We start from the raw sequence: 24,429 nt of genomic DNA, 5'->3' as shown, positions 1-24,429 counted from the left end.
ACAGACCCAGATTTTCCAACAATATGCCAAGCGTGCTGAGACGGAGGAAGTGGTGTGGAACATTGCCCGTGCTAAAAAAAAAAAAAAAAACATATGATGAAGGAAATTTTATTAAACTGACGTGATTGAAATATCAGTGAGTGATTGAATGAGTGAGTGAAATAACTGGGCACTGGCCTGTAGTCTTGGGATGAGTTTAAGCCCATTTTTGTCAATCTCCTGTTCCATAGTGAGGGGGTGTGTGATATTTGTAAAATTGTAAAAAAAAAATTTTTTTGGCTCTAAGTCCCTGGCTGGTTGGCCACCCCTGAATGAAATCTGGCTGCGCTTCAACTAGACTTAGACTTAGACTTAGACTTCCTTTTATTGTCATTCAAGTATGCACACGTGTATACAGAACGAAATTTCGTTGCATTTGGCTCAGCGCAGTATGAAGTATATACAATTTTTTAATAAATAAAAATAAAATAAAATAATATAATATAAAAAAAAAATATATATAATAAAATAGGAATAGTAATAGTGTACAGCATCATTTACAGATCTACAGTAGTGCAAGGTAGGTGGTGGGAGAGGGTATAATGTCCTTATTAAAAAGTTTACAGTTCAGCTGTCTGATGGCCTGGGGTACAAAGCTGTTACAGAACCTGGTGGTCCTGCACCGAATGCTGCGGAACCTCTTTCCAGAGGCCAGCAGGGAGAACAGTCCATGATGGGGATGTGAGGAGTCCCTGCTGATGTTTACGGCTCGGGCCATGCAGCGCTTCTGTGCAACATCCTGGATGGAGGGGAGAGAAGTCCCAATGATGTTCTCCGCTGTCCTCACCACTCTCCTCACATTCTTCCAGTCAGAGGCCCTGCAGCCTCCACACCACACAGAGATGCAGTTGGTCAGGATGCTCTCTATGGTGCTTCTGTAGAATGTAGTGAGGATGGGTGGGGGCAGGTGGGCTCTCCTCATCTTACGCAGGAAGTACATGCGCTGCTGTGCCCTTTTGACCAGTGACGCAGTGTTCATAGACCAGGTAAGGTTGTCTGTGATATGCACCCCCAGGAACTTTGTGCTGCTGACCACCTCCACAGCCGTGTTGTTGATGAGAAGTGGAGCGTGGCTGGGCTGGTACTTCCTGAAGTCGACAAAATGAAAGATGAAAGTTAGCTCATAGGAATGAATTAATATCTACAACAATATGTCGATCAGAGGTTTCACGTGACATCTGTGAATGCAGGCTCATACGTAAATAACACTGTGGCTGGGTGTTGGGTTGAATTTTTAACACCCTGGTTTTAGGTTACGTTTGAATGATCCCCTTGAACCTAAAAAGGATCAAAGGTCACGTGAAAACCAGTTTGCTGGTGGTTGCCATGCTACTGCAGTTTTGTGGTTATTCACTGTACAGTGCTTTTAAATGTTACAATTAATTTAGATTACTAAATCATATCCAGCCCTGCAGCGAAATTGTTATTCTTTACCTTTCACAGAGAAAATGGGGATTTGGACACTTCAATACTACAAAGCAGTTTTGATGTCACAAGGGTCCTGCAATGTGCTACATGCATTATTTAAACCCACACATTATCGCACTCACAAAGAGGAGGTGGTAGGCAGCTTTTGAACTGAGGCGGAATGTGTGGAGGTCATAACACCAGTGTTTCTAGTGCAAAACAGGCGTGTTTGGTGTATGAACACAGACATAACATGAATGATCTATAGGCACTGCAGCTGTGAGTGCTAAGAGTGGAAACATGCAAGGGTTGTTACATCATCTGTGCTGGTGCATGATGAGTGTTAGCCGGCTAACAGGTGAAAATCTATGAAGGAGAATAAATGAAGAGGAATGTATACTCTCTGCAACCTTTTCCTGATTTGATGTTCAAGCTCTTCATTTCTATACATGTATATTTGCTTAATCTTTTTAGCATTTATTTGGTGTGCAGGATTTAGAAGGATCTAGCCTTGAAGTTGCAGATTTCAACTAACTGAGTCACCTGCACCTCCCCCTCCAAGTGTGTAGAAGAACGTATGATGGCCATGAAACTCGTGAAGAGAGTCAATGTGTGCTTTGAAGAATTTGATGAAGAATATTAGATAACATTTTTGCCATATTCGTTCAATATATCCCTTTAGCCTAGATCTTACACATTGGACCTATCTAATCTTTCTAACTGTGGCACCTCTCTGGCCATTTGGTTACTAAGATGGAATAAAATGTACCAGAAGTTGGGTGAGCATTTTTATGGAAGCCCAGTATTAATACTAAATGATGTTGTAACTTATCATCAGGTCCTGCAGTGGGAGTCAAGCTGCCTTTAACTCTTACATCTACAGTTTATCTGCATAGGCTAAACTACAGTGACAGTACTCAGTTGTCCAACTGGTTCCACTTGTCTGACCAATAACCATTAATTAACAACCCCTCCAAATAAAGATAGGTAAGTATGAGCATGTATAAAAGAAATGGATGTAGCCATGAGCCATACCTGTAAGGAGTTGGCTGTTCATTTATTCCAGTAGGCGCATTTTTTAAGCCCATTTTTCACGAACTACTAATACCCCTGTTAGCATGAATTAAGGATGCGCCAAGTACCTGGTACCTGTCCCTGCTGAGCTGGTAACCTGTACAGTGGGGGAAAAAAAAAGTATTTAGTCAGCCACCAATTGTGCAAGTTCTCCCACTTAAAAAGATGAGAGGCCTGTAATTTTCATCATAGGTATACCTCAACTATGAGAGACAAAATGAGGAAAAAAAACAAACAAAAAAAAAAAAACAGAAAATCACATTGTCTGATTTTTAATGAATTTATTTGCAAGTTATGGTGGAAAATAAGTATTTGGTCAATAACAAAAGTTCATCTCAATACTTGGCCTGGGCGGTGTGTTTGGGATCATTGTCATGCTGAAAGACCCAGCCACGTTTTATCTTTAATGCCTTTGCTGATGGAGGGAGGTTTTCACTCAAAATCTCACGATACATGGCCCCATTCATTCTTTCCTTTACACGGATCGGTCGTCCTGGTCCCTTTGCAGAAAAATGTTTCCACCCCCATGCTTCACAGTAGGTATGATGTTCTTTGGATGCAACTCAGCATTCTTTCTCCTCCAAACCCGACAAGTTGAGTTTTTACCAAAAAGTTCTATTTTGGTTTCATCTGACAGTCTCCCAATGCTCTTCTGGATCATCAAAATGCTCTCTAGTAAACTTCAGACGGGCCTGGACATGTACTGGCCTAAGCAGGGGGACACGTCTGGCACTGCAGAATGAGTCCCTGGTGTGTTACTAATGGTAGCCTTTGTTACTTTGGTCCCAGCTCTCTGCAGGTCATTCACTAGCTCCCCCCGTGTGGTTCTGGGATTTTTGCTCACCATTCTTGTGATCATTTTGACCCCACGGGGTGAGATCTTGCGTGGAGCTCCAGATCGAGGGAGATTATCAGTGGTCTTGTATGTCTTCCATTTTCTAACAATTACTCCCACAGTTGATTTCTTCACACCAAGCTGCTTACCTATTGCAGATTCAGTCTTCCCAGCCTGGTGCAGGTCTACAATTTTGTTTCTGGTGTCCTTTGGCAGCTCTTTGGTCTTGGCCATAGTGGAGTTTGGAGTGTGACTGTTTGAGGTTGTGGACAGGTGTCTTTTATACTGATAACGAGTTCAAACAGGTGCCATTAATACAGGTAACAAGTGGAGGACAGATGAGCCTTTTAAAGAAGAAGTTACAGGTCTGTGAGAGCCAGAAATCTTGCTTGTTTGTAGGTGACCAAATACTTATTTTCCACCATAATTTGCAAATAAATTCATTAAAAATCAGACAATGTGATTTTCTGGATTTTTTTTCTCCTTTTGTCTCTCATCGTTGAGGTATACCTATGATAAAAATTATAGGCCTCTCTCATCTTTTTAAGTGGGAGAACTTGCACAATTGGTGGCTGACTAAATACTTTTCCCCCCCACTCTATTGACCATAGCATGAAGCTCTTACACTTAAAAGTCTGGAAGTACATATGCATATGTGAAAAAAAGTTATAGAAAGCCTTTTGTGGCTCCGGAGGGAGCTGTGTGGCATCTGACAAATTGCCCTAAGTCACTTGAGAGAAGGAAGGAAACTAAAAAGTTTTAGAAAGACCTGAGCTTATCTGACCTCTATGGGACCGAGTATCTTCCAAGCTACATTAGCCACTAGTAGCACAAAACACCCAAATCTCCACTGTAAGTCATCTAGTTGCATTGTGGGTTTCATTTGAAACAAAATGTGTGGTGGTTTACCAAAAAAACTGAAAACTGAAATAATAGTCTATTTTTAGGTGCAGATGAATACACATTTAATGTGTAAGTGCGTATTTCGGCAGCATTACAATGAAGGAACATGTCAGTCAGTACAACAGTGTGGCTCATTGATGCACTTTTAACAGTGCAATAGGGCTCTATGGCCCAGAGGAATGAAGACACAGCCACAGGTAGCATCCAGGTAAAATTCTTTGTGTTATTTATCCTAGGGGACTTAATTAGCACTAAGCCTTAAGGCTGCTAAAAGGTCACAACATTCGCTGACTGTCTTTGGTTACCAACAACAAGAAAAGGATGCAGACCTTACCTGAACTCCGGTGAATTGGACTAGCTTCCTGCAGCATCGCTCACACTGGCCAGTCCAGCAAACAGTTATCCTCTTCTCATGTCAACAACTAGACGCAGAGCATGGTTGGTTACAGTTTACTTTAGTTTTTATCAAATAGACAGAGAGAAACTAAACCAAAATACTTTAAGGATTAATGTTATTGCTCATTGTTCATATTGGCTTCAACACAAGAGTTTGACAACTAGCAGCACGCCACTCTCCTTTTTTCTTCCTTTTCTCTCTCTATCTCTCTCTCTGCCGTCTTCCATCTGACCTGCTAATTTTAGACAATGATGTTAGACGACTGAATGACAAATGGCAATCTGTGACCATGACACAAGCTTTGGTTACATAGACAATACTTGTAAGCTCAGCAAATTATTGGTTTTGGTGTTTTTATCTGATTTATGAGTACAAGACAAAGATATATGTATATATATATATATATACATAATAAATACAAGATTGCCAGATGTATCAATTGAAGGGGCACTCCACTGATTTTATATGTCAACATGAATTTACAAGTCACAGGGAGTATTAGCAAGCTTTTGAAAGCAGTTGTATAATTGGTAGCTCTGCAGAAGCTTATTCAGAAGAATATGCTGAAATTGTGGCTTGGGTTACAAGACTACATAATAAAGTAGCCTATGTTTTAAATTGGTAACATGGTGTTTGAAAGGCACAGACAGGAAGGGAAGATTTAATGAAAAGCGCTGTTCCACTGCATAATGCGAAGTGTAGGATTTCATTTTTCCATTAAAACCACTCTCGCTGCTCCTCAGCCCTGTCACAGCTTCTAGTGTTTGAAGGATCATCATTAACAGCAGCACACATAGCAGATGAAGTGCCATGCAGACGGGAGTTGCCACTTACAAGACAGTATGCAGTGCACCTTTTTCTCCCCAGTTCCTATTTTCATCTTCCAGTTACAATCAGGGTCAGCACTGAGGACTTTGGGTCAAGATCATGGAAACAAAATGGAAGGTGGATGAAAAATAATATTCATTTAATACATGTTTAAAGTTTAAGGTTATTGTCCCTTTAAGGTTTGGCAACATCTGCGTACCATTTTCATAATTCCATGTCTGCTTTCAAAGGGAAATATTGTCAAAGGGTACTAGATGATCTGCTCAATTGTTTGTTGAGAGTGTTTGCACTCAGAGGATGGATAGATGGGTGGATGGATGGGTGGATTTCCTCTCCAGCACTGGGTTTATTCATTTTCATCTGGTGTTTAAAACCACAGTCCAGTTTCAGACACTCAGTCCTTAAAGTTCAAGTGGTGCAAATGGGGACAGTTAATGCTGGGATGCTCTCGATGGCTGTGATCTGTCACAGTGATTTGTAGAGGAACATTAATGAAAAAGGTGGTAGTATAGAGCAGCTGCTGCTCTAAATTTGATATTTACATATTCTCAAAAACTGTGTTTGTTGATGAATATAGAAAATAAAATTTCACCATTCTACAATTAATTGTGTCGCCCTCAAAGGTTGTTGCTTCCGTCTGCCTCCAGTGTGACCTCTGCAGTGAACTCTGCAAATTGCTTGCTGCTTTGTATATAAAGGTCAAGTGGGGCTGTAATTTCCATCCAATTTGGTGTCAAATGATGCGTGTGTGTTTGTCTGTGTGAGGCAGAGACAAACATGAATGAAAACTTAAAACATGTATGATAAAGATATTAATACTTTTTTTTAAACATATATTTATCATTTTTTTGTGTTAATATAACAACATCCAATAGTCAAAACATCCTAAACATATGGCAGTAATGAAAATAATAATTCAAACATTAATAATACTGAAAAGGACAAACATAAATTAATAATGAAATAAATGTAGATAGCAAAAAATAAATAAATAAACTGCACTAATTTGTCAACAAATTACTGTGTACTGAATATTAGGTCACAACGTTCCTTCCCAACAGCAAATTAGATATTTTCATGATCTTATTCTTCCACTGTCTCCTCCATATCTCCATTCTTCAACAGTTCCAGAAATAACTTCCAAATGTTGTAAAATTCAGAAGCCCTCTTTTTAACAATATAGGTCAGTTTCTCAAGAGCTAAACTCGATGTTAAGTTATTTAACCAGTGGTTAAAAGAGGGGCAACCAACATTCTTCCAACACAATACAATACAGCGTTTGGCCTGTAGTAAACAGAGGTCAAGCATTTTTCTTTCCTTACAGGATAAAGTACAGTCATCTGGATAAATGCCCAAAATACATAACTTAGGGCATACATTTAATTTTCTATATTAAGGATGTAGTTCTACATTCATGAAAACTTTGTTAACAGTATACAGTATAATTTGTGGACAGAGGTTCTGGGTCTGTGAAGTAAAGACAACATGGAATTGTTCTAAACCTGCATTTTCTTCCAATGGCGGCTGTGAGCAGCTCTGTTGGCTCTAACAATTAGGTCAGATTATAGTCTTATGTCTGGTCTTCATATCGTAAATTATGGTCCGATTTAGAGTAAACTAGATGATAAACTAGGGTATGCTTTAGGGTGTGGCTGTGACTGAAGAGTCATTCTCCATGAGTACGTCCAGTGCTACACAGTGGGCTCATAAAACTCTGATCATACTGTTATAGAAGGCAGAGCTGATTAAATATGAATCAAGATTCTGTTTTTCCTGCTTGGAAGCAGAGTCAAATACAAGTGCAGCCCAACTTTTGGCCAAATATCACTCCAGGCTCCAAAAAAATAAAAAAGATGTCTCGAGACTTCAAAACAGACAACACAAATCAATGGTTTACTAGCATGAGCGTAAAAAATAGTCTAGCTGTTGCTACAGGTAACAAAATTTTTGACTAAACAAACTAGCTGTTTTCAAATACGTATTCTGTGTGCTAAACTGAACTAATAATCGCTTGACTGTCATATTTAAATATTTGTCTTCTCATCTAAGTCTCAGCAAAAACCAAATAGCATTCATTTTAATAGCAAAATACTTGTATCTTGAAACATACTGTATTTGAGGAACATACAATATCTGTTCTCGAAATGGAAGAACAGCAAATTCAGTTCAAACTTGTGAAACTGTTAGCATACTCTGTGCAGTTCAGGATGCTTCTGTGATTTTGCTCAATGCGTACTGGGATGATAGGATGGTCTCCTCATCACCCTGAGTGGTTACCAGCAGATGGAAGGATGGATGGGTTGTCGAACTGAGCTAAATTGAAAAACCATCCCAACCAGTGCTCTTCAACCCATATTCTCAGCCAGCACTCAGAACCCTGCTGGTGTTCTTTCTATCCATGTAATCAGTGACTATTTTACACCTGGGATCGAAAACATATGCAATTACATGCATTTAACTGCCAGGTAAGACCAGCAGGCACCAGTGGATGCTGGATTGCAGGAGGGAAAGTCACAAGGCATCTGATTCCAGCAAGGTGAAGGACTGAAGTGTATTTATATAGAGTATGCTTCATATTCTATTCAGAGGCAGCACTCTCCTGCCATGTAGTTCATTAATTCTGCCACATTCCTGTGATCAAGAATAGAACGTTTCCATAAATGTAAAAGGAATTAGAAACATGTTGATCCATCCACCACTTGCATATCAACCACATGACTGTGTGGTCCTGGAGCGAAGATGGACACCCTGGCAAAGTCCCCGGAGGCCATCCCCTTTGATGGTCGGCACCATGGAAACATACAACGATTTGTCCGTCACGGTGTCCCGGGTGGAAAGCTCATAATTACGAGTGCATTGTGATTACACTGAAGTCAGGATTATAAGACAACAGGCTTCATTCTCACCTCTCTTTCAGCTAATAGAGCTGACTCATCTTCCGAAATGAGAATTCAATTGATTTTTTTTCCCTTTCTTTTTGCCAGGTATTGAACTGGCCTCGTGGCCTGTGAGGATCTACAAGATCGAACAGGAAAGCAAAAGGTACAAAAAGAAGAAAAAAAAAGCTGAGAGAGCTTCAAGCTCACATCTTACAACCTTGACGAACTGATTAGGAAGAAAAACACTTTCATGTGATATGAAAGACACCATCTGCCAGTTGCAAACTGACACACAGTAATAAACAGCTTCTGAAGCACAAATCATTTTAGAACAGAAAGTTTCATGTGACTGTAATGGGAAACACATGGCCACAAAGAGTAAATAAATACAGCTGCTGACTAAATATTGTATCCAAACACTACACAGATGAACAGTATTTTGAAAAATAAGGGGGATTATGTAAACCCTTTGCACAGCTTAACGCCGTCTGAAATATTCTGCCCCACCAAGCAAATCCTAAAATGCTGCTCTTCTTTCACAGTAAATCGAATTTTTGTTTTGTTTGTTCATGTATTTCCATGTGCAGACCTTTACCAGCATAGTGCAACCCAAAGGCAATAAGGCTGCGGCTTTGCTGAGAAAATGAAAAGGACATGCTCAAGGTCACAGATGTTTAATTGCAATGATGTTATCTCTAATTAAACCAGCCCGTCCTTGTCAAGCCATTATGCTGTTAATTGTGCTATTATAGCTTGGCAATCACTGCAGGCTTTATGAGTCTACAGCTTGTAAGAATAACATCTAAACCTTTAGGTTCATTTACAAAAACACATATGTCTGTTTTCATTTACTAAATTGTATTTTTTTTTTAAAGATCAATCAAACTGGTCTTGGGTTATTCCTTATTTCTAAGAATGGATTTTATCTTTTATCTGCTTTAAAAAAGTATCTTCTCGATATGAACCATATACACACAGATGCTTCTGTCAGATTTTAAGACATAAGACAGGACTAATTACATGGGTTTGAAGGAGCCAAACGAACACCTGAAGGGAATACTGATTCATTTGGGATCTTCTGGATTTTAAGCTAATATGTTCTGAATTTAGGGAATTTTGAGAAATGATTCCCTGTTTAGACATTCATTTCTCTCTGTGTTTGAGGGGAAACAAAGTGCTCAAGATTGAAACACCAGAAGCAGATAACATCCATGTGTAAAATCACTGGATTGCCCCTTTAATGTGTCACATAACTTTAAGAATCATTGCCTTATTCAGAGAAACATGGCTATCTAATGTGCAGGCTAAACAGGTAAATAAAGTGAAGTCCCATTGGGTTGTTTTCTTGGCTTCAAACTGACCAGTCAGACATCACCATCTCATATCTTATGAGAGCAGAATCACCTGTAAACACAACAATGAGTAATTATCATCAAGGTGTTACCATGGATATGTTAGCCAACAGTTGCCTGATTAGCAGACAAGAAGCAATATATATTTTTAGCCACATTTTTTTTATTTTTTTGGCCTTTTATGCCTTTAATGATAGGACAGCTGAAGATAGACAAGAAGCAGAGAGAGGGGGAGTGACACGCAGTAAATTAGCTGTCCGATGCAGGATTCGAACCGGGGCCAGCTGCAGCAAGGACTATAGCCTCCACACATGGGGCGGCCGCTTAACCCACTAAGCTACCGATTGCTCCAGATTTCTGGACACTTCAAGGATTCAAGGAGCTTTATTAATGACAATAAAGCTCCTGTAAAAACATGGGATGAAACGAAATTGGTTTCCCCTGGTCCCGGAATATAGAATATAAAATATAAAAAGTAAAGGCAAATTTAAATTAAAAAAAAACAAGTATATACAATAAATAGAAGAAGAACAACAGTATAACACCAGGAACAACAGTATAACACCAAGAACAACAGTATAACACCACTTGACAAACGTATTTCCAATATTCCTCTTCCCTTTAGCTCTGTTTTTAAACAATTTACCTACAGGGATTAATAAAGTTCTTCTGATTCTAATCTCTGATTATCCACTTTTTTCATGTGTTTTTCAAAGGGGATTCTTTTTTAAAACAGCTGCAACTGCTGCTGTAAATGGCAAAAAGGAGACAGTAAAGCTATTGTTGTAGAGTCAGGTTGTCATTTTTTGTGGGTTTTTCACAACAAGCAAGCACTTTCCCTTTAAATGTTGTCATTTGATCTATTGTTGATCTGGTGAGAAATTCTGGTTCATTTGGAAGGAAATGTTTTTCTTACAGAGTATGTTTATACTTATTGTGATGACTTTTTTATGACCATCTGTCAGACATGGTGAGATTTCATAATTCAGCTATAGGCCTAAACTGTATCTTCAGTTAGTCATACAATCATTTATTTAAACAAAAACCTCAGACATGAAGAAAAAATAAATACAGAAACATATCTTGGTTTCACAAAACATCCAGAAACATTAAAGTTTTTATTACTGATGCTGCACCCTCTCCTCCTCCTCCTCCTCCTCACACCCCTGTCTCCTCCTTTTGGCAGCACCCACTCTCATATTATTGGTGTATTTGCTGCTGTTGCATTCCGTATTTACTCTCAGGGCGACCCCTCCCACAGCAACATGCAACCCGACCTGCAGGTGAACAGTCTAGCTCCAGCTTCCCTGCTTCCTCCTCACACACTCCTCACGGCTCGGATTGTTTGGTGAGGCGAACCTTTTTTTTTCTCTCCCCCTGTTCTGGTTCGCGTACGGGACGCGGTCCTGCATCGCGTCCGGAGAGCGCGTCTGGATGTGAAGGCAGACGGGATGATGGTGTGAATAGGCAGCAGTGTGGGCGTAAAGGTGAGCTGTCGCCTGGGTTTATTCTGTTTGTTTTGTTTTGGCTTCCGCAAAAGTGGTCAAATCCTGGTTGCTCTCTCTTTATGGAGGCGGATAACATGTTTGGATGGAACACGAGATCACTTACAACATGGAATACTTCACCTTTCATCCACAACCACTTTTCCACATTTCACACTGTCTATCACAGTCTGTGACTTGTAGCTGCTGTTCTAATGTTCTCACAGCTGTAAACTTGAATTGGGTTGTAACTAACGCATCTTTTTAATCAATCTATGAATTGTTTGGGCAATGAAGAGTCAGAAAATAGTGAACAAAATGCCAATTTTTAAGCCTCTCTGAAGGAGTACATCTGGTTTACAGTGATATAAAACAAAGCAAACAGCCAGTCCTCACATTAAAGAGGCAGCAACCACAAAACAATTAGTATTTTTGCTCAAGAAATTACTCTGACAATTAAACAGCCGCTGATCAATATTCTGTTGATCACCTTATTGATTAATCTGCTGAGCGTCGCAGCTCTAAACTTCATCTTTGCTCCACTGCTTTTCTTTCCTGTGCTTGTTTACTATTTTGATCTACTCTGCTTTTTATGCGATTACTAGGAGAACATTCTTAATGAGGAACACAGCTAATGGAGATGAATGATAAGAGTGGTGTGATTTTAATTCTGCTATAAATATTGCAGGAGTCTTAATTTCTTGTGTCATATTCCTGCTATAATATATTGAGGACTGTAATAGACTGCAGTGCTATAATTTTAGAAAGGCAGTGCAACACAAGTGATAGATAACCCTAACCCTAAAAGCATGCAGCATATGTTAGGCGTGACAAGAAGGCTCACACAAATAGAAAAAAAAAGAAGTTAACCAATAAAAGAAGATGTTGTGAACTAAAGCGAGAAGTTATCACCTTGTATTGTATTGGTGGGAAATATGGGGGAGGAGTATGGATTAAGTTACACTCGTTCCAGCCGTTACTAACAGTTGTCGTGTGCATATGATGCCAGCAGCCACCACTGTTGTATTTAAATGTGGATTAGAATTTATTTTTAGAGTTACGCGTGTGTAATGCTTTATTTACCTGTATTAGATGTGCTCAGATGGTCTTACTGCATGCCTTTGCTTTGTTCATGATAAAGTGTAAAAAACATGAGGAGATTCATGTCCATGTTCTCTTCCTTGTTTCCTCTCTTTCTGTCTCTCTCCTCCGTTCATCATAGCCATCCACCAGAGGCTTGTAAACCTGACATGCGTATACCCAATGAGAAAGTAACGTGAGACCCCATCCTGAGGGAACACCAGGATGCTTCCCACTGCGTCACAGCTTTTCGGCAAGACCAAAATTGGAGGCAGCTCTTGCAACCCTGTTGCTGCAGCCTTGCTGCTCTCTGTGTGTCTTGGCTTCCCTCCCTCTGTGGCCACTTGCCCATCCTACTGCCTTTGTGCCAGTGATATAATTTCCTGCAGCGGCTGCAATCTGTCTGTGTTGCCCTTTGATCTCCCAAACTATGCCACACGTTTGGACCTGAGCCATAATGCCCTCACTGTCCTGGCTGTGGACTGGATTTCCAGACCATTTGACCGTCTTGCTACACTGGTTCTCAGTCGAAACTCCATAAGCCAAATTGAGGTGAATGCCTTTGCTGTGGCGCCACATGTCCTCCACCTGGACCTCTCGTCCAACAGACTGACAGTCCTGAATTCGTCCATCTTCATTGGGTTGAAGGAACTGAAAGAGCTGCTGCTGTTTGGCAACCAGATCATCCAGATTAATGCAGGGGCCTTCAGTGATCTTCACAGCCTGCAGAGGCTCTACCTCTCTGGGAACAGACTGATGGCGTTCCCCCTGGGGCTTTACTGGGAACCTGGCGGGCCTCATAATCTGACATTTCTTGATCTATCATACAACAGGCTCTCCAAGGTGCCCGTCCAGAGCTTGCTGTCTCTCACTCAGCAAAGTGGAATTTATTTGCAGGAAAACCCTTTGATCTGTGACTGTGCTTTACTCGCCTTGCTGGAGTACTGGATGTGGAAACAGTATCGCCCCCTGGTAGACTTCAGAGGTGAATACCCATGTAGAGATGTTTTAGAACCAGGGACTGAATGTAGCCAGCAGGTAGCGTTAGATATATCCCTTGAGACACAAATTTACCAAGTAGAGCCTGGTAAGTGGCTAAGAGTGCCATGTCCCGGGTTGGCTTCTCCAGTTCAGGAGGGGCTGGTGGTGTTCTGGGTTACTCCCAGGACTGTGGTGAATTCATCAACCAATGATCCTAATGCCCACCTTACAGTTTTCCCCAATGGCACCCTGGAAATTCGATCAGCCCTGATGGAGGATTCTGGGATGTATGGGTGTGTGATAGCCCGCCGGCACCACTATGACCCCTTTGAGTCTCTTGAGGTCAGTGTGGTGGTGGGAAACCTAAGCAGTACCTCCACCAGTGGCTCAGCACACCGCGGTACTGAGCATTTCAACACAGCATTCACCACCCTGGCTTCCTGTGTGATCAGCATCATACTGGTCCTACTCTACCTCTACCTCACTCCCTGTCGATGCCGGGAAAGCCGGGGTGGGGTTTCGAGAGGGTGGGGCAGAAGAGCCTTCATCCTCTGCTCAGACCCCAGAGAGGTAGAGTCAGGACAGCGGCGGTCAAACGGAAAGAGAGTGGCTTTCTTAGAGCCTCAGGCAGAGGACTCTGATACTGGTGTCCCAAAAACACCAGCGTTGAACTTGGGTCATATTACCACTGAGGGAATTCTCAAGAATGGAAGTAGGACAGTGGGACAGACCCTCACAGACACTTCTCATATGGCATAGCAAGAAAACTGAAAATGTTATGCATTCCTGTATTCATATCCATCTAGAGTCTGAACCCAGGTGTTTTTTCTTTCATTGTCTTGTTTCAGTACATGAAAAAATCAATTTGATGTGAAGTAGTGTATTGTGATTCTTGTGGAGTATTTATTCACTGTAGGGTTTGAGCGTTTGGGTCTGAAGTAGAAAATGCAGTCCTTTTGTGGGCAGAATTTCAATTATGTCTCGACTGTAAGTGGTGTCTGTTTTTATATTAAGACTTCATATGGAAATTTCACTGTTGATGTGGGAAATCGTTATCGCAAAGCTCACAAAGCTTATTTAAATGTGTGATGTTTTAAATTGGTCTGAGAGAAATATTCACACATGATCTGAGAAGCTTCTAGGGAGATTGATGGTTATTATACAGTATATGCATTGTGAATATTGCCACGACATTGAACCTTGTCATTTGTAACATCTGTCTCTGTACTGTGGAGTGTTACCATTTTTAAAACATGTCAGTCATGTGTGTGAAATGATCTGAACTTGTTTCTGATATTTTTTTCAGATCAAATTATGTTAATCAAATATTGCCACGTGAAAGATGCTGTATAAAAACCAAAGATAATAAAGAGAGATATAGAGTAGCATATTGTGTCGCTGTCTGGTGGAAACCTGTAAAATGTTCACTATTGAGTGAGAAGAACAAACTTGTGTTCAGACTTGTGGAGAAAAATGCATTGATAAGCTTAAATATGGTGGAATTCCCTTAAATGATACCTTACCCACAGTATCTAACCATGCAGAAAGCTTTACCTCTACAACCCGCAGCTTTACCATTTTATTTCACTCCTGGTTTGCAGCTAGTTTCACTAAAACATGTAATCCACAGACCTCTATGTGAGCATTTTCTTTTAAACTTCTTTCTATTGAAGCAAAAAGCTGTCAAAAACTGTCAAAAGTGTGTCTTGAGGATCAAAACACTGAGGGAAGTGTGTCTTGTGGAATATCTAGAGCACATGTGTCAAACTCAAGGCCCATGCGATGATTTCGATTTTCTCTTAATAGCCTGTAGGCTATGGGCCCATGTCCATAAACGTGTACCTTTAGATACCTTAGGTCTGTGAAGGGATTCTACAGTGGTAGTGAATTATTTTTTTATTTTCTGTACATTTCAGGTCTTTTTTTTGTAATTCTTTTCACTGGGTCTAACCTGGTCACCTCTGTAGGAAAGGACTGGCTTCGCCTCTGCTTAAGATGGTCCCTTCAGTGATTGAGTTAGACACCCCTGGGACATATGTGTCTGGAACAACACATTGCTGGTGATTTTCATAAATGCTATTTTTCAATACTGTGAGACCACATACAAAATTCCATTGACATTCATTGTATTGGGGTGTAAAAACTATCTGCATGGCTCGGACTGGACTGACCCTTTAATCTGATGGATGAACATTAAATGTTATGAAAATGATCAATTTAAAAATTCAGGTATGAGGGATTCACCTGGCAGCAGCTACATACTCAGTAACTGCCATAATTTGAGAGCTATATGTATAAAAAAAGTAGTACTTTGTTGATATCCTATGAAATCGATTCCGAGTTCTCCAAAATGGTGTCAGAGTTAAGGTCTAGACCAGCCCTCCTGGAGCTGGTTTGGAATGACACTTCAGCAAACTGGACACATGTCAACCTGATCCCTGTTCACCATTTTAAAAATGGACATCCCTGCTCACCCTCCACCTTGTTACACCAACCGACAGCTTTACAAACAGCAGATTCACAGAGGAATTGATAGTTATCAGTTCAGACAAGAGAGGAATTTGGGCTCGGCGATGAAGCCCCAGTCAGCCCAGATTAGTGTCACAGAAATCAAAAGGAGGTTTGCCAGCTTGCCTGAAGCCCACCATGACCCACATTCCTCTGTCCTCCCTTTGTTCGATTTTTATAGGTGTGTGGAATAATTTCCCAAAGTGCCAAGAGGCTTGTTAAGGTTTCCTGGGCTGTACATGTCCATGCTATCACTGGCGTTTTATGTTTTTATTTCTCTTATTAGACACAGGATAATTTTTAAGTAGAGCAGTGAAGGTGACACTTTGTGATGACTCCAAGGACTTGTTCGAATTAAATAAAATGTTTCATTTGGGAGGATGAGTGTGTTCTTTTGTCCCTACATTTGAATATAACAGTAAAACTCATATTTTACTTGTTTTAGGGTGTATTTTCATCATGTTTAGCTGCTCTCTTTAGATTTGGTCAAATCCTTTTTGGATATAAAATGGAAAAAGGCAGTTTGGGTGAAAAAAAGATAAGTACTGTTACATCAGAAGGATTTAAGGATGGCAAATAACCTTTTAGTGAGTCAACAAGTTGCATTTTCGGAAAAAATCCTCTTACGAACATTTTCAATGGCGGGGGGGACAAAACAAAAGCAAAACCATAAAACCTTTTCCTTGTGCACTTGTCGGTCAGTACTTTTCCAAGTGGAAACACACTTGATATGAGGTGTGTCGTAATGGCATTTAGGACACGAGAAGGCTTCAACAGTGGCAACAGGCCGATGGCAGATGTTGAATAGGCTTCAGGTAGTCATGGAACCCATTGGGACTAATTTAAGCATCCCTTACCATTCATGGTGACAAGGTGTTTTTCACAGGTCAAGACAGTGGCATTTGGAGTATTGCAGGTGTTGTCAGTTAGCAGCAGTTAGCTAGTCATTTTACTGAATAATATGATTTTAATGATGGTCATGAACCTAATTTTAGTACTTGTAGTAGAAGTAGCACATCATTCCAGTTTCAGGATTAATTAATGTATTGCCCTTATTTATTGGTTTTAAAGGGTAACCTGATATTACACAAATACCTCTGATGATTTCAGGTTGGGCTTGAATATGACACATTTATTACAGTAAACCTGTGCTAGAAACTGAAGTGAATTGAATTGAACTGGACATTGAAATATGAGGTCAGCAGGTAGCAGGAATAACTAGTAACTAGTTTGTACAACTTCAAAATGTCAAATGTATTGGTGGAAAGCCAGCAGACATAGAAAGGGAGTAGATGTGGCACTTTTTAGACTTAGTCTTGAAAATGAACGGGCTACAGAGAAAAGTTTAAACCCTGCTCACTGTTACCTCCACTCAGATGACCAGTCACTGCATGAAGTGGGCAGGAATGTCACAGAAAGGTAATGTTACAGAAATTGTTTGATGCAGACCTGTTAATTTAGTTTGATGGCAGGGAGTTTCTGAATCTATCTGACCATCAAACAAGCACTTCTGAGTATACACTTACAGAAAAAAACATGTGAATTTCATGTGCAAAATCACAATTGAACATGGGAAATGTGTGTGTGTTTTTTTTAACAATTCAATGGTATAATTTGTGAAACCAATGTCAGTTCATGTGGTAAAATGCAGATGTAAGCTTCATGTGTTTTTTCTGTATGAGTACTGGTAACTGAATGAAAGACACCAGTTGTGTTATGAGAATTGTAGGATCCAGTATTTTTGGAGCTTGACCCATATTAGGGACTAAAAGTCAGGACCCTTGTGAGTCCACTAACTTGAAGGATGCGAAATATAAAATCAAATATTCTATTACACATCTATATTTATATATAAGCAGAGTATGTATATAGTCTATGTATATATGTATGTACTGTACCAGGAAAGAGTTTGTATATACCTTCTCATGTAATGTTTTTTCATTATTTATTACTTTCTATTTGTAGATTAACACAGATGATGTCAAAACTATTAAGTAACCCATTGGAATTATGTGGTAAAAAACAACAACAGTGTAAACAGAGCAAAATGGTGGCTTTGATGACAGCTTTGCACACTTTTGGTATTCTCTCAATCAACTTCATGAGGACGTCACCTGGAATGGTTTTCCAACAGTCTTGAAAGTTTTCTCATATATGTCTAGCACTTCTCCTTCACTCATCCCAGGTGTGTTTTTGGTCACTGTCATGTTAAAAAAAAGAAATGATTGCCCTACTAAGAAATCAGCTAAGCATGTTGTTGAATAATGCAAATGGTAGCCATGCTGGCCTTGAATTTGGAATGAATTGCCAACAGTGTCATCAGCAAAGCACTCCCACATCATCACCCCTACTCTATGTTTCATGGTGGGAACCACACATGCAGATATCATCTGTGCACCTTCAATAGACATCACAAAGACATAGAGGTTTTAACTAAAAACCTCAAATTTGGACTCATCAGACCATCCATAGTCCAAGATTTCTTTTCTTGTTTGTCAGTAGTGTTTTTTTTGTTTGTTTGTTTTTTTGTTGCAGTACTTTCATAAGGCTTAATTCACATTCTGAGGAGTTGATGTTGACAGTGATGGATTCTTTACTTAGTTGAGTGGTTCTTGCCATAATATGGATTTCTACAGTAGTCGAATAGTAGTGCCAACACTATTGATGAATAACACAACTGAAGGGAAGAAAATCCACAAATCTTTTGACAAGGCACCTATAAATTAAAAGCCAAAGCTGTTTATTATTATAAACATATACATATTATTTTTTATTGTAGTTCTTGTAGTTAGTAATAATAGAGTAGCTGGAGTATTAGTATTAACTGCAATTTATAGAATTATGGTTTAATTTATATAATTATATAAGTTATACATTTCACCTGAAACCTACAACAATTTGATAGACAATTACAATCGGACTCCACACAGCCGTTTAATCTCCTCTGTGCCCAATATAAATGTAGTAATTTCCTGACTATCCATAATTCAAATACTGGGGGAGTGTAATGGATGTGTGGGTTGCCGCTGAAATAGGAACCTTAATGTGAACGCATTCAAGACAATGGGACCATTTAGCAAATTGTTTAATTAACATGATTTTATTAATGTTGGTCTCTTAATGGATTCACAGTGTTCTGACAGTTCAGGACCTAAAGTTATGTAATCTGAGAAGACATATAGTGCTTTCCAAAATGCCGCGGCTCCTGCCCCCTACTGTTTCGTAAGCAAAGGTTACTTAACATAACTAATAGCTTCAATTATTCTCCTGTGAGAATTTTATTCTCAAGTCTGCAATAATTTGATTAATACTGGTGTAATTTTCTGAATGCACTAGTTCTCTTTTAAAACCAAAAGTCACATAGTAGCACATACTGTAAAAATGAGGTAAAAGCTTGTCAAATATTCTTACAACATGCATGAAAAATTAATACCATTTGATGGAGACCTCCTCTATTCACAGCACCTTACAGTACGATAAGTGTAGATATTTGGAGCATGTGCAACCCCAGTGGGATTTGATCCTATAATGTGCTTGCATCACCAGAGGGTGAAAAAATATTGATAAAAAATGCATTATTTCTATTTCATTTGTTTTAATGTTTTATAACAAATAAATCCAGAATGATGAAATATTATTAACAGTATTAAAAATGTATTAGCTAAATAAATGAAACAAGCTATTTTATAAGAGGTAAAATGTAAAATGCCTTCCTACAGTTTCTAATAGATGTCACCATACATTACAGAAGAAAAGCCATAACAGGCAGAAATTCCATTACCTGAAGGATCAAAATAATATATCACAATGTCTAAGCTCTGTAATACCTAAAAGGCTTGATGCTGAACTGACTGCATCAGTGAGGATGGAAACATATTTCAAGATTACAGCATGAGAGTTTGTTACATCCTGTCACGTATCCAGGATGTACTTTCTTTGTGATGTTTTACTTTCCTCAATTTGTAGTTTTACCTTTGTGGATTTAAGTTTTTTAGAAAATCTTGTATCATCACCCCCATGTTCCACAAGAGGGTAAAACAACGCACAAGCATTTCCTCTGGGAATTGAAGACAACCGTTCAACCATATCAGTTTTTTCTGTCTCATACATACAATATTTACCATGTTTTAGCATTGCCACTCAGCTACATCATCAAATAACGTTACTATACAGTTGTTGTAGTTGTTGTAGGTGTATTGCCATAACTAAGTATCTTAGCTACTCATGCCAGTACACTCCTTCAGAAGTACTTGTTGGATGCTTATACAGCTTCAGAGTCCACCTCCCCACACACCTTTCTAGATGAGAGGTAGCTGTGGTTTTAGAATTTCTGTTTGATGTGTGATCCTTCTTTGTGGATAAATAAGTGAAACACAGTGAATGTATTGCAAGAGAAACTGTCATATTGAAACAAACATGACGGCTGTCCTTTCACGCCGCCTTCGAGTGTGTCTGTTCAGAACAATTTTTAACTCATCCAATTTCTGATGTGATCCCATGACGTGTGATGTTGTACATCTTTTTCTCAGATAACCCAGCCTACGGGGCCCGTCTGGTGACATTTGTGGGAAAAAACAATTTCATGGCCACAAATTAATAATGCCACAATGCCACGACTTGCTTAATGGGTGCGAACGAGATCAAGCCCATCTGTTGACATTTGTTAGAAAAAAAATATTCCGTGGCCACTCAACTAGGATCGGGGTTGTACATTAAAACACTCTTCTCTGTTGACCTGATAAAGGCAGTGGCTCTGACTCTGATGTGTACTGAAGTTATCCTTCACTTAAGATGATAATTGTAGGACGTTTTTGTATGATGCAATGAAAATGCAGTCTTTGTCTATGTGTAGAGACCGGGAGACCGGGAGACCTCTTACTTCACCACTAGCAGTGGCTAGTAGCTAAGTATATTACTTTTTATATTCATATTTAACAGTATTACAATATTTTTATCTCAAGGTCATTTCACCTTTAACTGTTTCAGGATAGATTCAAATAAAACAATATTTCTTTTTCTCACAAATGTCACCAGACGGGCTCCGTGCAAAGTAGAATATAGGCTCTGTAAAATTTGCTAGTTTAGTTATTTGACAACAGATATACCTTTAATGAATGTATTTATTAATGGCATCCTGTCTGTAAAAAAATGACAATAGTATATGTTCGATGTTAGTGTTGACATGGCTGTTACCACCGGCTGAAACGGTCTTAGAAATGCTGGATGCTGGATGTAGAACCAAGACCAGCACAAAACGATCACAGAGAGTTTACTTATGTTGTTAAGGAGCTGCACATGAGGAATCATTGGGAAGGTGTTGGGTGATACAATTAATAAAATAATAAATTAACAAATTCTTGTGTATAATATGTTTGTGCAAAATTCTGAATATGGCATATATTATCATATTATTACCAAAAGCTATTCATTCTAATACATATTTGAATGTTGATCCACTGGTTCTTAAACTGTAATATGACTGTATTAAGACCGAATATGCAACTGACATTAATGCTGTAAGCCATCTTTGAGTGGGTGGATCAGAATAAAAACGGTTTAACATAATTTTGCAAGCTTAGACTAATAAAATAATTGTGTTCTACTATTATATTTCAGTTTAAGGAGCATACCAGAGAACGTGGAGGAGGCAGACAGAGGAGGGAATGTGATTCAGTGCTGAGAGAGTGATGTGAGCTTTTTGTTGAAGGGATTAGTCTTCAGCCCGCAATAAGATAGGGAGGAATTGTAATGTTATGACTCTTGATTAGAGTCAGTCAAGGACAAGCTATCCAAAGCCACAAAAGAAAGGAACTGGAACTAGGAGGCATGATTACGAGTTTATATTGCACTTCATTAAAACGTGGAATAGAAAATGCAAAATGTTACACCTTGTATTTGGTCTCATTTTAGAGCTTTGTGCTGCAGGCACTGTTAGATAATTCACTAGGATGCACAGGATCATGTTACCTATGAAATTACCAGTGAAATCTCTTAAAAATCATTTGGAGGAACAAACGTCTGTGCAGCTTAAGTGGGCAGAAAAAGGCTCAGACTGCCATGTTCAGAAGACTTGATGGTAAAAATAATGCCATTTATGTGTGGCTTCTCTGTCTCCTTCCACTGAAAAAGGACTGTGAATCGATTTTTAAAGCAGACATTTCATTGACAATTTGAGGATCTTGCACAGCCCTTAAGCACGGCTCTATGAGGCATGTGTGTTTTCCAATAATCAAGGTAATAACGCTACCAGAAGATTTCCTCTAAGATAAAAAGAGAGAAGGTCAAGCCCTGCGGCTGATGAATGCCATGAATAAAGCGAGATAATTTGCAATCAAACGCTAATGACGGCTGCATAATGGAGTATGAAGGAACTCAACTGAATTTTAAGTATACCGTAGTAAGCTTGCAAGTTCCACCCACCTCAGTCTTCCTGGTTATAACCATCGCAGTTAGTGGTTTTACCCAGTCTAGGAAGGCGCAGGATTATTGCAAGAGATTGCATGGTGAGGTCTGTAAAGTGACAAATGGTGTAAATGTCAAGGTTTTTTTTTTTACAAAATGCAGAAGTGTATGGATGAGAGTGTTTGGTTGCTAAGAATCTCTGAAAAGAAAGATAAAAAATAAAAATGTATATTCGTGACACCAACCAATGTGCAAAAAGCAAAGATACAACCTGTAGCCGCTCGTCACCATCCAAACTTTTTGGTTATTTATATATATATATATATATATCTCTATCTATATATATATATATATATATATTATATATATATTACTATATATTTATATTTATTTATTTATTTATTTATTTATTTATTTACTTACTTAAATCATGCCCTTTACAGAATATGTATTGTTATCAAGGGTACTCAATATCAATTCTGGTTCAAAGCCAATTAATAATGCATCAAAAGGTTCAGTGTGTCAGATTTAGTTAAGAAGTTAAATGGAGTTCCCATATCTAGATTATCACCTGAAAATATAAATCGCTATGATTTTGTTACCTCAGAATGTCACAGGTCCTCTTCCGTGGAGTCCACCATGTTTCTTCGACAGTAGCCCAGAACAGACAAACCAAACACTAGCTCTAAATAGGGTTTTTGGCGCCATAGTTTCTCCTTCACGTTTGGAATAGGAGGGTGAGGGAAGGGCCTCGCAATTTGCAATGTCACAAAATCTTTCACACTGGTCCTTTAAAGCTGCACTTATCAATATTATCAACACTCATTACTGCTCTCATTAGCCTCATTTCAGCTGCAGGCAGCTGTTTTCAGTGAACAGGTTCTATTAAACTCACTATACACTACCTTCATTGCACCAAACAGCAGACAGAGTTAGCAACTAGCGAGTGAACATAGTAGTGAGCTTAGCAGAGCTGCACACTCAGGCCAGACCAGGGAGTCGTTGAACATAGATTTGTTTTTAATGAACAGAATTTAAGAAGGAAGTCCAATCAGACTGCAGCTCATTTACAGCCTCTCAGAACCAAATGAAGACCATAAAACACATGATGCATAATAAGTGTTTCTGTCACCGCAGATATAGCAAGTGATGAACAATAATTAACTGTGGTTATAACTGAAGTAGCTTGCTAGCGGGGCTCGCTAATGAGGATGTTCATTCCAAATTGCACAAAAAGTGTGTATTTGTTACGGTATGCAACAAAAGATCAAGGCAAATTCCTCGCGAAAACCTACTGGGAATAAACCTGATTCTGATGTGTTTTCATTGCATTTGCATGCACTGTACTGGTTTACACGTGTATGCTAATAGCCAGGTAATTGCACCCATCCTCATTTAGGGTTGCTCTGAGGCCTTGAGTTTTATTATTAAATGTGTATGTGGGACAAAAGATAACACATTTCTGTGTCACTTTAAGTGCCATCAAATTATAGTTTTAATGGACCACATACTGTAGGCCACCAGCATTTATCTTCTATGTAACCATTATTGTGACTCAGTCTTTTATGCTACAGCAAGTGCTCACTGCTGTGTACACTGCAATCTCCAAAGTGCCCGTCAATCAAACAGTTTGGGTGACAGTTCACTGGAGGCTTTCTATTGATGCAGTTTGACTTGTATTAATCTTTTCAGTATCTGTTTAATCACAGTGACTGCTCATTTAAACTTGTTTTTTTTTTCCCAAACTAGAAATGTTAAATGCATCACTTGTATGCAGAATTTAAGATTTCTACAGATTCTGCATTGGTACTCAGTAATGGTTCCGACCCATTTATTCTTGTGTAGTTCTGCATGTTAAAAACAATCAAATAAACAAACAAACAAAAAAAAAAAAACGCAACATTGCCTTTGAGCAGACAATTATAGCTACTCCAAGACAGCCAGGTGTAAAGTGCAGCACTCCCTCCTCCATCACTGTTATAAGACAGTAGAAATGAAAAGCCTTAATACTGGAGGGACAGATGGAAGAAGTGTCTGCCATATATGCAGGCTGACCCAGATTCCTTGGGAGAGAAGGTGAAAGTCTTATTTGCGAAGTGATTTCCTTTGTGTCTCAGGCTGGCGATGACAGCTTTGCCCTTAAAAGTGTCTGATCAAATATTTCAGCATGGAAGGAAGGTCACAGTCTGGGCAGGATGTGAGCTGCTAGATATATCTTCACCGTGTTATTAGGCCTTATTATCTGTCTACTGTTCCACAC

General features: G+C 39.2%; 2 protein-coding genes across 2 annotated transcripts; one reads left to right on the top strand and one right to left on the bottom strand.

Moving 5' to 3' along the window:
* Positions 1 to 453: 453 nt before the first annotated feature.
* Positions 454 to 2,549, bottom strand: LOC113744876 (uncharacterized). Its single transcript, XM_027275938.1, has 2 exons — positions 2,482 to 2,549; positions 454 to 1,127 (listed from the first exon to the last, which is right to left on the bottom strand). The coding sequence occupies exons 1-2, from the start codon at positions 2,532 to 2,534 to the stop codon at positions 545 to 547; spliced, it is 636 nt and encodes a 211-aa protein (XP_027131739.1). The 5' UTR covers positions 2,535 to 2,549; the 3' UTR covers positions 454 to 544.
* An 8,408-nt stretch (positions 2,550 to 10,957) lies between these two features.
* Positions 10,958 to 16,090, top strand: LOC104922675 (amphoterin-induced protein 2). The gene is made up of 2 exons (XM_019265600.2): positions 10,958 to 11,201; positions 12,421 to 16,090. The coding sequence occupies exon 2, from the start codon at positions 12,504 to 12,506 to the stop codon at positions 14,016 to 14,018; it is 1,515 nt and encodes a 504-aa protein (XP_019121145.2). The 5' UTR covers positions 10,958 to 11,201; positions 12,421 to 12,503; the 3' UTR covers positions 14,019 to 16,090.
* The last annotated feature ends 8,339 nt before the right edge of the window (positions 16,091 to 24,429 follow it).

This window comes from Larimichthys crocea, unplaced genomic scaffold (genome assembly GCF_000972845.2).
Source record: "Larimichthys crocea isolate SSNF unplaced genomic scaffold, L_crocea_2.0 scaffold268, whole genome shotgun sequence".
Classification (NCBI taxonomy): domain Eukaryota; kingdom Metazoa; phylum Chordata; class Actinopteri; family Sciaenidae; genus Larimichthys; species Larimichthys crocea.
The sequence above is the reverse complement of the archived record's forward strand: the minus strand, read 5'-3'. Positions and strand labels throughout refer to the sequence as shown.

Coding starts and splice junctions, on each gene's coding strand:
- LOC104922675 (XM_019265600.2), top strand. CDS start 12,504: ATGCTTCCCACTGCGTCACAGCTTTTCGGCAAGACCAAAATTGGAGGC.
- LOC113744876 (XM_027275938.1), bottom strand. CDS start 2,534: ATGGGCTTAAAAAATGCGCCTACTGGAATAAATGAACAGCCAACTCCT. Junction 1,128..2,481: donor GAACAGCCAACTCCTTACAG/GTATGGCTCATG, acceptor TGTCGACTTCAG/GAAGTACCAGCCCAGCCACG.